Consider the following 16379-nt stretch of genomic DNA (forward strand, 5'->3'; position numbering starts at 1 on the left):
CAATGAGCTGAAGCTTTTGAAAGGTGCGATTAGATCAGATTTTTATTTTATTGGTCCACAGAATCATAGGTTACAGCACAGAAGGAGGCCATTCGGCCCATCGAGTCCATGCCGGCTCTATGCAAGAGCAATCCAGCTGGTCCCACTCCCCCGCCCTTTCCCCGTAGCCCTGCACATTTTTTCCTTTCAAGTACTTATCCAGTTCCCTTTTGAACCCATGATTGAATCTGCCTCCATCACCCATGTTGTCCCTCAGGCTCTGTCACTGGCTCCACAGCAGCTAGAGCCTCATTCATTGTGAGGAAGGTGGAAGGTCTGAAACTCTTTGCAACGCAAGATTTTGGTACCTGAGGTCCTGTTTGCCTATCTGAAGTACAGTCACTCTTGTATTTCAGGTGAATGCAGCAGATAAATTGTGCACAGCATGGTCCCACAAACAGCAAGGAGATAAATAACCATTTAACTTGTTTTTGCTGGTGTTGGTTGAGGAATGAATATCGGCCAAAACACCGGGAGAACTAGCCTGCTCTTCTTTCAGTATTGCCATGGGATCTTTTACGTCCACCTTAGAGGGCAGGCGGGGCCTCGGTTTAACGTCTCATCCGAAAGGCAGCACTGACAGTGCAGCACTCCCTCAGTACTGCATTGAAGTATCAGCCTGGATTATGTGCTCAAGGCTCTGGAGTGGGGCTTGAAACCACGACCTTCTGACTTAGAAGTGAGAGTGTTACCCACTTAGCCATGGCTAACGCCTATTAGTGGACAAATGTATGATGCACTTGTGTAACATCCCTCCATTTTAGCACAGGCGCGAACCTGTTTATTTTAAATGGGGTGATGTCTCCATTAAAATAGTTGACAGAAGATGTCCTATGAGTATGTTATGCTTCTATCACCAAAGTCACTTCCAAGCTATATGGCTGATTTCCTGATATGTGTGGCTGGTGGGTGAGATTCCCTGCTGGCAGCGTGCACTCAGAAAATTGGCCCCGTAAGTTCTACCACTGGCTTCCCATTGAGCCTAATGGAGTGGCTAATTATGCCTCTTACTAATCCTCTAGCCTGATTATGTCATTTCTAAAGTGCTGGGTCACAGCTAAGTAAATAAGTGATTATTTACTGCTCTCGTACACTGTAATCCCATGATTCAAAATCCTCTGTAGTTACTCCTTCAAGGTCACTTTTTTTTTGTTTCCTGTTTGTTCTTTTCTCTCACATACTCTGCCCAAGGTCCTGACTCTTGCTGGGCATGCGGGACGAATTAACACACGGGCCTAACGTGGGGCTCCAACCTAACGTGGGGCCCCTGCCTGGAGCGGTGAACCATGTCCAATGGGTAGCCCTCCTGTTACAACCTGAGGAGTTCAGCCCCCACGCCCACGCCCACGCCCACCCCCACGGCCACGCCCTCGCCCACCCCGCTCCCCTGATCCCTTGGAGGAAGAAGCCTCTTGGCAATGCTTGCGAGTCCCAGCGCCTGAGAAGAGCAGTCTGGCCTTCTCCATTGGGATTGGTTTTAATGGATCGGCGAGGAGGAGGGTGGGGGTTGTGTGTGAAGAGGCCCCAAGAGTTCTTAATTTGGCTCTGCTGGTCACCATTCCGGATGTACCGGCTGTCCACTCTGCTTCAATCCTAGAGGTAAATCGAGCAAGACTCCAGGATATATTTAACTTGTGCTACACTGTATATTCCAGTAACTTACACTAACTGACAGGACATTTCCCTGGCCCCAGCAGCTCAGTGACCAGCATGTTCCGCACTGCATTCAATCGTCTCAGTCTGTACATGTACTTCTAATCTTCAGTCCTGTTCCCACCCAGATAGTAATGTAGACCCCTTGTCAGAACTGGGAGCTAAAGCAAACTATTTAATGATTAAGGGAAGGCAATAGTCCAGAGGAACGGGCTCTGGAAGGCTGGAGGTGAGGAAGTATCTCTTACCCGTATAATTTTTATTACCCTGATAATGCATATTACCCCTATAATGTCTATTACGCTGATAATGTGCATTGCCTAAAGAGAACTGAGCCAACAGCATGGGTTGGATCTTTGATAGTGATTGATGAGAAAAACTCCAAATAGATCCGCATACACATTGATATTAAGGACTTAGCAAAGCAGTGATGCGGGAACATTGCCCAATGCCAGTGATTGAAGACATTAGACATAAACCTGCCAGTACCTGAGTTTTCTCCATCCTTCCTGCCAAGTCAGATTTTGGCAAGTAGCTCTCAGTGAGGAACGCAGTAAGTCAGTTACGTTTAATACCCTGGGATTTACACGCATGTGCCATTTCGAATCTCATCAGTGCAGGAAGACATCCAGAGCAAAGCCGATGAGGTTCTTGATGGACTTGAAGGAATTGAGGTAGATAGGCACTGATGTTTGGAGCGACACAAGATGTGCACCATAAAAATCTCATGACTTCAGAGACGCTGGGAGAGAAACCTTGGGCTCAATCAGGACAAAATGTAAGTCGTAGTTTCCCAAGAACCACACTTTGGACACTCAGTTGCTGCTAACGGTCTGGAACAGGATCCCCAGAAAGTTGAAGTTGTTTGAAGTATGAAGCACTCAAATACAGAAGCAGAGCTTGAGATGACCTTGGGTATGTGGAACCTCCCGATGAAACTTGCTCCAAGATTAATGCAGGTCATAGAACTGCTACGTGAGCTAATGGTAAAAGATGTACGTTTTAGATGGGGCACCAACCGTGACAATCAACTGTAACCTGGAAGACCTTGCACGCCTTACAGACTGAATCCTTTCCAAACAGGAATATTGGAGAAGGGAAAACAAAAAAGGAAGGAAAATTGTTTTGTCTTCCCTCCCCAGACTCACATTCACCCCTCCACTCCTGAAAGCGCTGGCTCTTGCTGGGGTGGGACGACATAGACACCAGCTACCAATTGGTACTTCACCCAATTGGGCATGTGTCATTTGTGAGCCGAGGCAGCAGTGTGTGGGAACTGACTATTCCACCATGTGTTGGAGAGTGGGTGGGGGGGAGGTATCACAGCCGAACCTGATCCTGTCCTCACTTGATGTCCACGTATGCACACGCTTGAGAAGGAGGTAGTTGATAGTGAACAGGAATGGGAACTCTGGATTTACCGCCCAGTGAAACTGAGGCCCAGTTCTTGCATCGGGACTCAACTCTCAGCTGGGATCAGCAAATTGAGCATGGGCCACAGATTGGACTGGGACTTTGCTGGACTGTATGGTTCAGTACCATGCTGGGTAGTGCATTTGGGTAACCAAGCCAGCAGGAGAGCTGAGGAGGAAAGGATACATTGTTGATTGCATTGGAGGAGCTGGGAATCCCCCAAGAGTTAGTATCTGTTGCATTAAATCATTATGTTAAAGGTAATAAAAATGCAGAAAAGTTTGCCGAGATTTTGTTGTGCCCAAAGGCAGTGAATTTTTAAAAAATCCGTTCATGGGATGTGGGCATTGCTGGCGAGGCCAGCATTTACTGCCCATCCCTAATTGCCCTTGAGAAGGTGGTGGTGAGCCGCCTTCTTGAAATGCTGCAGTCCATGTGGTGAAGGTTCTCCCACAGTGCTGTTAGGAAGGGAGTTCCAGGATTTTGACCCAGCGACGATGAAGGAACGGCGATATATTTCCAAGTCAGGATGGTGTGTGACTTGGAGGGGAACGTGCAGGTGGTGTTGTTCCCATGTGCCTGCTGCCCTTGTCCTTCTAGGTGGTAGAGGTTGTGGGTTTGGGAGGGGCTGTCGAAGAAGCCTTGATGAGTTGCTGCAGTGCATCCTGTGGATGGTACACACTGCAGCCACAGTGCGCCGGTGGTGAAGGGAGTGAATGTTTAGGGTGGTGGATGGGGTGTCAATCAAGCGGGCTGCTTTGTCCTGGATGGTGTCGAGCTTCTTGAGTGTTGTTGGAGCTGCACTCATCCAGGCAAATGGAGAGTATTCCATCACACTCCTGACTTGTGCCTTGTAGATGGTGGAAAGGCTTTGGGGAGTCAGGAGGTGAGTCACACGCCACAGAATACCCAGCCTCTGACCTGCTCTTATAGCCACAGTATTTATGTGGCTGGTCCAGTTAAGTTTCTGGTCAATGGTGACCCCCAGGATGTTGATGGTGGGGTATTCAGCGATGGTAATGCCGTTGAATGTCGAAGGGAGGTGGTTAGATTCTCTCTTGTTGGAGATGGTCATTGCCTGCCACATGTGTGGCGTGAATGTTACTTGCCACTTATCAGCCCAAGCCTGGATGTCGTCCAGGCCTTGCTGCATGAGGGCTCGGACTGCTTCATTATCTGAGGGATTGCAAATGGAACTGAACACTGTGCAATCATCAGCGAACATCCCCATTTCTGACCTTATGATGGAGGGAAGGTCATTGATGAAGCAGCTGAAGATGGTTGGGCCTAGGACACTGCCCTGAGGAACTCCTGCAGCAATGTCCTGGGGCTGAGATGATTGGCCTCCAACAACCACTACCATCTTCCTTTGTGCTAGGTATGACTCCAGAATGTGACTATAGTGGGTCAGGTGATGCCACTGCTCATGAAAGTGGTGTTCAGTGGGGGAAAAAGACTCAACAAAGAACATTTACTTGTGGTCCTCAGCATGGGAAGCATTAAATTCAAGTCCCACCAATGTTTTACATCAAAGATGAATCTTGCTTCCATTGACTATCCCGCTCCCCCATGCTGGAAACCACCATTTTGTGAGAAGTAAGCCTGTGGTTTCGGTAGTGATTTAATCACAGTTACTTCAAACAGGACTCTCTCTCTCTTTCTCGCCCTCTCTCTTTTCCTTTCTTTCCTCTCACTCATGTTAATTGTATCCATGTGATTTCTATCAATTAGTGTTAATTGTATTCAGATGGTGCATATCAATTGGGAACTCTCTTGTATCCATTTATAAGCGAGCTGATCTAGGGTGTGGTGTGGGTGTAAATGTGGATCTCTGAGAATAAAGGCTTGGAAGCAACTGAAGACCAGGCTGTAGTATTCAATCCTTCACCACCTGGCTATCCAGTTTATTACAACTCATACACACGCACATTCTCTCTCTCTCTCGTTGCCTATTGCTCCTCAACAATGCTGCTTCTTGAAGCCATTCTGTTGTCTCCTCTGGTGCTGACATGCGTGGAGCAGGGAAGCTCATTCACGTTGTCTACCTGAAAAGCATGCTGGAAAATCTATTCAAAACAAGTGCATGCCGCCAAAGTTTACATTGTGTTAAATTTCTCACTCACTTCAGAATCACTATAACGTAGCAAGTCCATTTTAAATAGACCCAAGGTGGGTCTCGCAACAGTTGGCCTTCGTCTTTTCCAGGGAGAACTCACAAGCATTCAGAGAAGGACAACCTGAGATATAAAAGGTGCTGTGCTGGTCAGTGAATGGAAACAGTCGGTTTAGATACACAATGTTTTCCCCAGCATTATCTCAAGGGTCATGGTTTAAGGAGTGGCTATTCCTGTTAGGCAAGCCTCCTTTTAGGCCAGTTCAAAACCTGATGGAAATGGGTGAGAGAGAGAGAGAGGGAGGGAGCGAGGGAGGGGAGGAAACCCAGGCTCATTCTCTCACCTGTCAGCATTTGCATGCAGCGGGCAGGAAAAGAGTAGCCAGCGGCAATCCCAGCAGCGGAGGGGTGGGTGGGAAATTCAGGTCAGGGATGAGAGGCGGCAGTAGGCCTTGCTGTCCAGTTTTGCTACCTTTTCCTCGGAGGGAAAATCTACTCCTTATTGTTCACTTCACGATGAGCAAATTGACCAACTGGGTGTGACTCGAACTTCACTGATGCCGTCTCATGCTTCTGTTGAGTTTTTTTTCTCTAATTTCTACATCACAAGGCAGTAAGTGATTGCTCTGCCTTTTAGTCTCCACAGACTGAGGAAAAATGGCTCCTTTTTGCTTCTTTCTGATATTGTTTCCACTAAGCATGTGCATGACATTTTATTTTTCTGATTATGGTTTCATTGTTTTCATTTGTACTTTTTTTCTCTTTTTGCACTTTTACTCCTTCTGCCCCCTCCCTCCCTCCCGCCATCCCTTTCCCCTCCCTCCCCCTCCCTCCCTCCCTCCCACACTCCCTTCCTCCACTCCTCCATCCCTCTCCCTTACGTTTTCTCTCTCCCTCTCCCCTCCTTCCCTCCCTCCCCCTCCTTCTCTTCCTCCCTCCAACACTCCCTCCCTCCACCCCTCTCCCTCTCCCTCACCCCCTCTCTCTCCCTCTCCCCTTCCCTCCCTCCCTCTCCTTCCCTTCCTCCTTCCCTCCAACACTCCCTCTGCCCCTCTCCCTCTCCCTCTCCCTCACCCTCTCTCTCTCTCTCTCTCTCTCCCTTTCCCCTTCTCTCCCTCCCTCCACCTTGTGCCGAAACTCTCTGCTGGCTTGTCTGCCTGATGCTTGCTGATTCCGGTTCTATCCAGCTCCCTGCCTCTGAAAGAAGTAAAGACTGATAGGCCTAGGACAATGAAAAAGAACACTAGGTAAGAGAACGCAAGTTAACCTGCTCCGTGGGCGACCGAGTTGCTAATTGTGCTTCGTCTGAGGTAAAGGTTTCGGAAAAATTATTTCCTGGTGTCTCGAAATGTGTCTTTGGGGGGAGGCGGTGAACTATTGTGCTTAATAAGGTGAAGCACTTCAGTCACTCAGCATCAGCCTCGAACACTCTCAAATCAAGTACAACAACTGGCAGCTGCTGTATCGAGCTCCCTCTACCCTGCCCCAACAACACACCACCTCACAACAGCTCCCCCTTCCGTTTCCATTTTCTTTAATGAGATTGTCAATCAAATTAAAAGTATTTTGCCGTCTACCAGCAACAGCTCGGCTCTGCCTTGACAATGCCCGAACACGTATCACACCGCAACTTTCCAGCCAGCAGATAGAGAAGAACCCTCATCCCATCAGCCTGCGCTGGATTTGAACCTAATATTGGATCCGGAGTTGCCACTGTACATTGGACCTTTGTGTGGTACAGTCCCCACCACTTTTAGCCCCCGCGTTTATGGCAGGCAACCATCTATACCAGGCGATATCCCATAACCAATTCCATCAACATAGAAATCAATTATAAAGGCACCGCTGTCAACGTATTAAGATCAGCGGTTATTTTGAGTCTGGCCAATGGAGTTCCCCCTGATAGATACTGACCCGTAGAGTTCCCTCTGTATTATCAATGATAGATACTGACCGATAGAGCTCCCTCTGTATTATCACTGATAGATACTGACCCATAGAGTTCCCCCTGTACTGTCACTGATAGATACTGACCCATAGAGTTCCCCCTGTACTGTCACTGATAGATACTGACCCATAGAGTTCCCTCTGTATTATCACTGATGGATACTGATCCATAGAGTTCCCCCTGTATTATCACTGATAGATACTGACCCATAGAGTTCCCCCTGTACTGTCACTGATAGATACTGACCCATAGAGTTCCCTCTGTATTATCACTGATAGATACTGATCCATAGAGTTCCCCCTGTACTGTCACTGATAGATACTGACCCGTAGATGTCCCTCTGTATTATCACTGATAGATACTGACCCATAGAGTTCCCTCTGTAATATCACTGATAGATACTGACCCATAGAGTTCCCCTTGTACTGTCACCGATAGATACTGACCCATAGAGATCCCCCTGTACAGTCACTGATAGATACTGACCCGTACAGTTCCCTCTGTAATGTCACTGATAGATACTGACCCATGGAGTTCCCTCTGTACTGTCACTGATAGATACTGACCCATGGAGTTCCCTCTGTACTGTCACTGATAGATACTGACCCATAGAGTTCCCCCTGTACTGTCACTGATAGATACTGACCCATAGAGTTCCCCCTGTACTGTCACTGATAGATACTGACCCATGGAGTTCCCCCTGTACTGTCACTGATAGATACTGACCCATGGAGTTCCCCCTGTACTGTCACTGATAGATACTGACCCATAGAGTTCCCCCTGTACTGTCACTGATAGATACTGACCCATAGAGTTCCCTCTGTACTGTCACCGATAGATACTGACCCATAGAGTTCCCCCTGTACTGTCACTGATAGATACTGACCCATGGAGTTCCCTCTGTACTGTCACCGATAGATACTGACCCATAGAGTTCCCCCTGTACTGTCACTGATAGATACTGACCCATAGAGTTCCCTCTGTACTGTCACTGATAGATACCGACCCGTAGAGTTCCCTCTGTACTGTCACTGATAGATACTGACCCATAGAGTTCCCTCTGTATTACCACTGATAGATACTGACCCATAGAGTTCCCCTTGTACTGTCACCGATAGATACTGACCCATAGAGATCCCCCTGTACAGTCACTGATAGATACTGACCCGTACAGTTCCCTATGTAATGTCACTGATAGATACTGACCCATGGAGTTCCCTCTGTACTGTCACTGATAGATACTGACCCATGGAGTTCCCTCTGTACTGTCACTGATAGATACTGACCCATAGAGTTCCCCCTGTACTGTCACTGATAGATACTGACCCGTAGAGTTCCCCCTGTACTGTCACTGATAGATACTGACCCATGGAGTTCCCCCTGTACTGTCACTGATAGATACTGACCCATAGAGTTCCCCCTGTACTGTCACTGATAGATACTGACCCATAGAGTTCCCCCTGTACTGTCACTGATAGATACTGACCCATAGAGTTCCCTCTGTACTGTCACCGATAGATACTGACCCATAGAGTTCCCCCTGTACTGTCACTGATAGATACTGACCCATGGAGTTCCCTCTGTACTGTCACCGATAGATACTGACCCATAGAGTTCCCCCTGTACTGTCACTGATAGATACTGACCCATAGAGTTCCCTCTGTACTGTCACTGATAGATACTGACCCATAGAGTTCCCTCTGTACTGTCACTGATAGATACTGACCCGTAGAGTTCCTCCTGTATTATCACTGATAGATACTGACCCGTAGAGTTCCCCCTGTACTGTCACTGATAGATACTGACCCATAGAGTTCCCCCTGTACAGTCACTGTTAGATACTGACCCGTAGAGTTCCCTCTGTACTGTCACTGATAGATACTGACCCGTAGAGTTCCTCCTGTATTATCACTGATAGATACTGACCCGCAGAGTTCCCTCTGTACAGTCACTGATAGATACTGACCCATAGAGTTCCCCCTGTACTGTCACTGATAGATACTGACCCATAGAGTTCCCCCTGTACTGTCACTGATAGATACTGACCCATAGAGTTTCCCCTGTACTGTCACTGATAGATACCGACCCATAGAGTTCCCCCTGTACTGTCACTGATAGATACTGACCCATAGAGTTCCCCCTGTACTGTCACCGATAGATACTGACCCATAGAGTTCCCCCTGTACTGTCACTGATAGATACTGACCCATAGAGATCCCCCTGTACAGTCACTGATAGATACTGACCCATAGAGTTCCCCCTGTACTGTCACTGATAGATACTGACCCGTAGAGTTCCTCCTGTATTATCACCGATAGATACTGACCCATAGAGTTTCCCCTGTACTGTCACTGATAGATACTGACCCATAGAGATCCCCCTGTACTGTCACTGATAGATACTGACCCATAGAGTTCCCCCTGTACTGTCACTGATAGATACTGACCCATAGAGTTCCCCCTGTACTGTCACTGATAGATACTGACCCATAGAGATCCCCCTGTACTGTCACTGATAGATACTGACCCATAGAGTTCCCTCTGTACTGTCACTGATAGATACTGACCCATAGAGATCCCCCTGTACTGTCACTGATAGATACTGACCCATAGAGTTCCCCCTGTACTGTCACTGATAGATACTGACCCATAGAGATCCCCCTGTACTGTCACTGATAGATACTGACCCATAGAGTTCCCCCTGTACTGTCACTGATAGATACTGACCCATAGAGTTCCCCCTGTACTGTCACTGATAGATACTGACCCATAGAGATCCCCCTGTACAGTCACTGATAGATACTGACCCATAGAGTTCCCCCTGTACAGTCACCGATAGATACTGACCCATAGAGATCCCCCTGTACAGTCACTGATAGATACTGACCCACGGAGTTCCCCCTGTACTGTCACTGATAGATACTGACCCACGGAGTTCCCCCTGTACTGTCACTGATAGATACTGACCCATAGAGTTCCCCCTGTATTATCACAGATAGATACTGACCCATAGAGATCCCCCTGTACAGTCACTGATAGATACTGACCCATAGAGATCCCCCTGTACTGTCACTGATAGATACTGACCCGTAGAGTTCCACCTGTATTATTACCAATAGATACTGACCCATAGATTTCCCCTGTACTGTCACTGATAGATACTGACCCATAGAGTTTCCCCTGTACTGTCGCTGATAGATACTGACCCATAGAGTTCCCCCTGTACTGTCACTGATAGATACTGACCCATAGAGTTCCCCCTGTACTGTCGCTGATAGATACTGACCCATAGAGTTCCCTCTGTACAGTCACTGATAGATACTGACCCGTAGATTTCCCCCTCTATTATCACTGATAGATACTGACCCATAGAGTTCCCTCTGTACTGTCACTGATAGATACTGACCCGTAGATTTCCCCCTGTATTATCACTGATAGATACTGACCGATAGAGTTCCCTCTGTACTGTCACTGATAGATACTGACCCATAGAGATCCCCCTGTACTGTCACTGATAGATACTGACCCATAGAGATCCCCCTGTACTGTCACTGATAGATACTGACCCATAGAGATCCCCCTGTACTGTCACTGATAGATACTGACCCATAGAGATCCCCCTGTACTGTCACTGATAGATACTGACCCATAGAGTTCCCCCTGTACTGTCACTGATAGATACTGACCCATAGAGATCCCCCTGTACTGTCACTGATCGATACTGACCCATAGAGTTCCCTCTGTACTGTCACTGATAGATACTGACCCATAGAGTTCCCCCTGTACTGTCACTGATAGATACTGACCCATAGAGATCCCCCTCTACTGTCACTGATAGATACTGACCGTAGAGTTCCCCCTGTACTGTCACTGATAGATACTGACCCGTAGAGATCCCCCTGTACTGTCGCTGATAGATACTGACCCATAGAGTTTCCCCTGTACTGTCACTGATAGATACTGACCCATAGAGATCCCCCTGTACTGTCACTGATAGATACTGACCCATAGAGTTCCCTCTGTACTGTCACTGATAGATACTGACCCGTAGAGTTCCCTCTGTACTGTCACTGATAGATACTGACCCGTAGAGTTCCCCCTGTACTGTCACTGATTGATACTGACCCATAGAGATCCCCCTGTATTATCACTGATAGATACTGACCCGTAGAGTTCCCCCTGTACTGTCGCTGATAGATACTGACCCGTAGAGTTCCCCCTGTACTGTCACTGATTGATACTGACCCATAGAGTTTCCCCTGTACTGTCGCTGATAGATACTGACCCATAGAGTTACCTCTGTACTGTCACTGATAGATACTGTCCCATAGAGTTCCCTCTGTACTGTCACTAATAGATACTGACCCGCAGAGATCCCCCTGTACTGTCACTGATAGATACTGACCCGTAGAGTTCCCCCTGTACAGTCACTGATAGATACTGACCCATAGAGATCCCCCTGTACTGTCACTGATAGATACTGACCCATAGATTTCCCCCTGTACAGTCACTGATAGATACTGACCCATAGAGATCCCCCTGTACTGTCACTGATAGATACTGACCCATAGAGCTCCCCCTGTACAGTCACTGATAGATACTGACCCATAGAGTTCCCGTAGTCCGTGCCGTATCTCGTTCCGTGCTTATCTCTGTCTATGCCTGTTTCAGTCAGTGCTTATCTCTGTCCGTGCTTATCTCGGTCCTTGCTTATCTCAGTCCGTGCCTTATCTCAGTCCGTGCCTGTTTCAGTCCGTGCTTATCTCAGTCCGTGCTTATCTCTGTCTATGCCTGTTTCAGTACGTGCTTATCTCAGTCCGTGCTTATCTCAGTCCGTGCTTATCTCTGTCTATGCCTGTTTCAGTACGTGCTTATCTCAGTCCGTGCTTATCTCAGTCCGTGCTTATCTCAGTCCGTGCTTATCTCAGTCCGTGCCTGTTTCAGTCCGTGCTTATCTCTGTCTATGCCTGTTTCAGTCCGTGCTTATCTCTGTCTATGCCTGTTTCAGTCCGTGCTTATCTCAGTCCGTGCTTATCTCAGTCCGTGCTTATCTCAGTCCGTGCTTATCTCGGTCCGTGCTTATCTCAGTCCGTGCTTATCTCAGTCCGTGCCTGTTTCAGTCCGTGCTTATCTCTGGCTATGCCTGTTTCAGTCCGTGCTTATCTCAGTCCGTGCCTTATCTCAGTCCGTGCCTGTTTCAGTCCGTGCTTATCTCTGTCCGTGTCTTATCTCTGTCTATGCCTGTTTCAGTCCGTGCTTATCTCTGTCCGTGCTTATCTCGGTCCTTGCTTATCTCAGTCCGTGCCTTATCTCAGTCCGTGCCTGTTTCAGTCCGTGCTTATCTCAGTCCGTGCTTATCTCTGTCTATGCCTGTTTCAGTACGTGCTTATCTCAGTCCGTGCTTATCTCAGTCCGTGCTTATCTCTGTCTATGCCTGTTTCAGTACGTGCTTATCTCAGTCCGTGCTTATCTCAGTCCGTGCTTATCTCAGTCCGTGCTTATCTCAGTCCGTGCCTGTTTCAGTCCGTGCTTATCTCTGTCTATGCCTGTTTCAGTCCGTGCTTATCTCTGTCTATGCCTGTTTCAGTCCGTGCTTATCTCAGTCCGTGCTTATCTCAGTCTGTGCTTATCTCAGTCCGTGCTTATCTCGGTCCGTGCTTATCTCAGTCCGTGCTTATCTCAGTCCGTGCCTGTTTCAGTCCGTGCTTATCTCTGGCTATGCCTGTTTCAGTCCGTGCTTATCTCAGTCCGTGCCTTATCTCAGTCCGTGCCTGTTTCAGTCCGTGCTTATCTCTGTCCGTGCCTTATCTCTGTCTATGCCTGTTTCAGTCCGTGCTTATCTCTGTCCGTGCCTTATCTCTGTCTGTGCCTGTTTCAGTACGTGCTTATCTCGGTCCTTGCTTATCTCAGTCCGTGCCTTATCTCTGTCTGTGCCTGTTTCAGTCCGTGCTTATCTCTGTCCGTGCTTATCTCTGTCTATGCCTGTTTCAGTCCGTGCTTATCTCGGTCCATGCTTATCTCGGTCCATGCTTATCTCTGTCCGTGCTTATCTCTGTCTATGCCTGTTTCAGTCCGTGCTTATCTCAGTCCGTGCCTTATCTCAGTCCGTGCCTGTTTCAGTCCGTGCTTATCTCGGTCCGTGCTTATCTCAGTCCGTGCCTTATCTCAGTCCGTGCCTTATCTCAGTCCGTGCTTATCTCGGTCCGTGCTTAACTCTGTCTGTGCCGGTTTCGGTCCGTGCCTATCTCGGTTCGTGCCTGTCTCAGTCCGTGCTTATCTCGGTCCGTGCCTGTCTCAGTCCGTGCTTATCTCGGTCCGTGCCTGTCTCAGTCCGTGCTTATCTCGGTCCGTGCCTGTCTCGGTCCAAGCTTATCTCTGTCCGTGCCTGTTTCGGTCCGTGCCTGTCTCAGTCTGTGCTTATCTTGGTCCGTGCCTGTCTCAGTCCGTGCTTATCTCGGTCCGTGCCTGTCTCAGTCCGTGCTTATCTCGGTCCGTGCCTGTCTCAGTCCGTGCTTATCTCTGTCTATGCCTGTTTCAGTCCGTGCTTATCTCAGTCCGTGCTTATCTCAGTCTGTGCTTATCTCAGTCCGTGCTTATCTCGGTCCGTGCTTATCTCAGTCCGTGCTTATCTCAGTCCGTGCCTGTTTCAGTCCGTGCTTATCTCTGGCTATGCCTGTTTCAGTCCGTGCTTATCTCAGTCCGTGCCTTATCTCAGTCCGTGCCTGTTTCAGTCCGTGCTTATCTCTGTCCGTGCCTTATCGCTGTCTATGCCTGTTTCAGTCCGTGCTTATCTCTGTCCGTGCCTTATCTCTGTCTGTGCCTGTTTCAGTACGTGCTTATCTCGGTCCTTGCTTATCTCAGTCCGTGCCTTATCTCTGTCTGTGCCTGTTTCAGTCCGTGCTTATCTCTGTCCGTGCTTATCTCTGTCTATGCCTGTTTCAGTCCGTGCTTATCTCGGTCCATGCTTATCTCGGTCCATGCTTATCTCTGTCCGTGCTTATCTCTGTCTATGCCTGTTTCAGTCCGTGCTTATCTCAGTCCGTGCCTTATCTCAGTCCGTGCCTGTTTCAGTCCGTGCTTATCTCGGTCCGTGCTTATCTCAGTCCGTGCCTTATCTCAGTCCGTGCCTTATCTCAGTCCGTGCTTATCTCGGTCCGTGCTTAACTCTGTCTGTGCCGGTTTCGGTCCGTGCCTATCTCGGTTCGTGCCTGTCTCAGTCCGTGCTTATCTCGGTCCGTGCCTGTCTCAGTCCGTGCTTATCTCGGTCCGTGCCTGTCTCAGTCCGTGCTTATCTCGGTCCGTGCCTGTCTCGGTCCAAGCTTATCTCTGTCCGTGCCTGTTTCGGTCCGTGCCTGTCTCAGTCTGTGCTTATCTTGGTCCGTGCCTGTCTCAGTCCGTGCTTATCTCGGTCCGTGCCTGTCTCAGTCCGTGCTTATCTCGGTCCGTGCCTGTCTCAGTCCGTGCTTATCTCGGTCCGTGCCTGTCTCGGTCCAAGCTTATCTCTGTCCGTGCCTGTTTCGGTCCGTGCCTGTCTCAGTCTGTGCTTATCTTGGTCTGTATCTATCTTGGTCTGTATCTATCTTGGTCTGTATCTATCTCGGATTGTATCTATCTCGGATTGTATCTATCTCGGTCTGTATCTATCTTGGTCTGTGCCTATCTCGGTCTGTATCTATCTCGGTCTGTATCTATCTCGGTCTGTATCTATCTTGGTCTGTGCCTATCTCGGTTCCTGCTTATCTCAGTTGTGTGATGATTTCATGGCATCTCATTGGGGTCCCTTGTTTGCTAAAAATAAGGCACATATAGGAGGCACAAGGGAATTGGTTCATCTCTATAATCTTCTCATGTGAGTTTTTGATTATGGATATGATGTCAGTGGAAGGTGCCAGGGACTTTCCCGGTGGAGGCCGAGATCTTCCTAGGCTTCTATTCCATGTGCCAGCTCCAGAATGGCATTGGCAGGGATTTGGAAGCGAGCCAGAAGGATCCCTCTTGGCCAAAGGGTAATTCATTTCAATCCATCAAGCACATTTCTTCCACATACCATGTACAATTTACCCAACCATTTAATCTCCTGCGTAATGTTCTGTATAAATACTCTCTGATCCCCAAAGATAATCAAACAAATCTACAGAATATTCACCCATCATCATATTTCCACTATTCACCCTGGCCACCTTCCCTTCACCAATTACACTTCCATTCCGTGCCCAGAAAATACTAAATTTGTACATATCTCTATAGTTACAATCCCATTCTCAACCAGACATCCAGCTGTTATGGTTTGGGCTTTCTCACAGCACTTTTAACTTGTGCTGATAGAAAATAGGTAATTTCCATAAGTAGATGGGTCTCCTTTGTACCAATACCTATGTGCCTTGGGAGTATTTATTATTGCTTAATTACGCTACAACACATAAGTGATTACATAGGCTGCCTACAACATTCTTCTGTCTATTCTAAAAGGCGATAAAATTCACATGATCAGACTATTACACTCAGGCTCAAACGAATAGTCAGATTTATTTACAAGTCAGCTAATTACATGGAAGCAGTCACACACAGCCAGAAAATAGTACATTAGAATGAAAGAAATATCTTGCTTTCATATAGCACCTTTCACAACCTTAGGATGTCTCAAAGTGCTTCACAGCCAAAGAATTACTTTTGAAGTGTGGTAATAGAGGCAACAGCAGCAGTCAATGTGTGCACAGAATGATCTTACAATGACCAGATCATTTGTTTTAGTAATGTTGGTTGAGGAATAAATGTTGGCCAGGACAGCAGCAAAGCTCCCCTGCTGCTCTTCAGATAGCGGCATGGGATCTTTTACGTCCACCTGATTTAACGTCTCATCTGAAAGACAGCACCTCCGACAGTGCAGAACTCCCTCAGTACTGCACTGAAGTGTCAGCCTGGATTATGTGCTGATGCGTCTGAAATGGGGCTTGAACCCACAACTTTCTGCCTTTGAGGTGGGAGTGCTACCATTGAGCCAAGGCTGATGAAAACAGTTAGTCCACAGGAAGTTAAAATATCCTCTTTAACTGTATTTTTTACACAGTTCTAATAATTTGCAAGACTTTTGGATGAAACTGTCCTTTGTGGTCTTCCTGATTCATTGTTACATGAGAGTGGTGGAATTCCTATGTTGACTCCATGGAGTCCAGGTGGTCCATTAAGAATTGGAGTGAATGAAAGACATGAAAAA

General features: G+C 47.8%; 1 protein-coding gene across 5 annotated transcripts in view; it reads left to right on the forward strand.

Annotated features, from left to right (window-relative positions):
- gpc5b (glypican 5b) overlaps positions 1 to 16379 on the forward strand; it is a 688958-nt gene that overhangs the window by 206736 nt on the left and 465843 nt on the right. For 4 of the 5 annotated variants that reach the window (XM_067995585.1, XM_067995586.1, XM_067995587.1 and 1 more), the window contains exon 5: positions 6406 to 6465. The exons of the other annotated variant lie outside the window; for it this stretch is intronic. In XM_067995585.1, coding sequence (XP_067851686.1) covers positions 6406 to 6465 — 60 coding nt within the window. The remainder of the gene's footprint in view (positions 1 to 6405; positions 6466 to 16379) is intronic. 5 annotated transcript variants of the gene reach the window in all.

This window comes from Heptranchias perlo, chromosome 13 (genome assembly GCF_035084215.1).
Source record: "Heptranchias perlo isolate sHepPer1 chromosome 13, sHepPer1.hap1, whole genome shotgun sequence".
NCBI classification, from domain to species: domain Eukaryota; kingdom Metazoa; phylum Chordata; class Chondrichthyes; order Hexanchiformes; family Hexanchidae; genus Heptranchias; species Heptranchias perlo.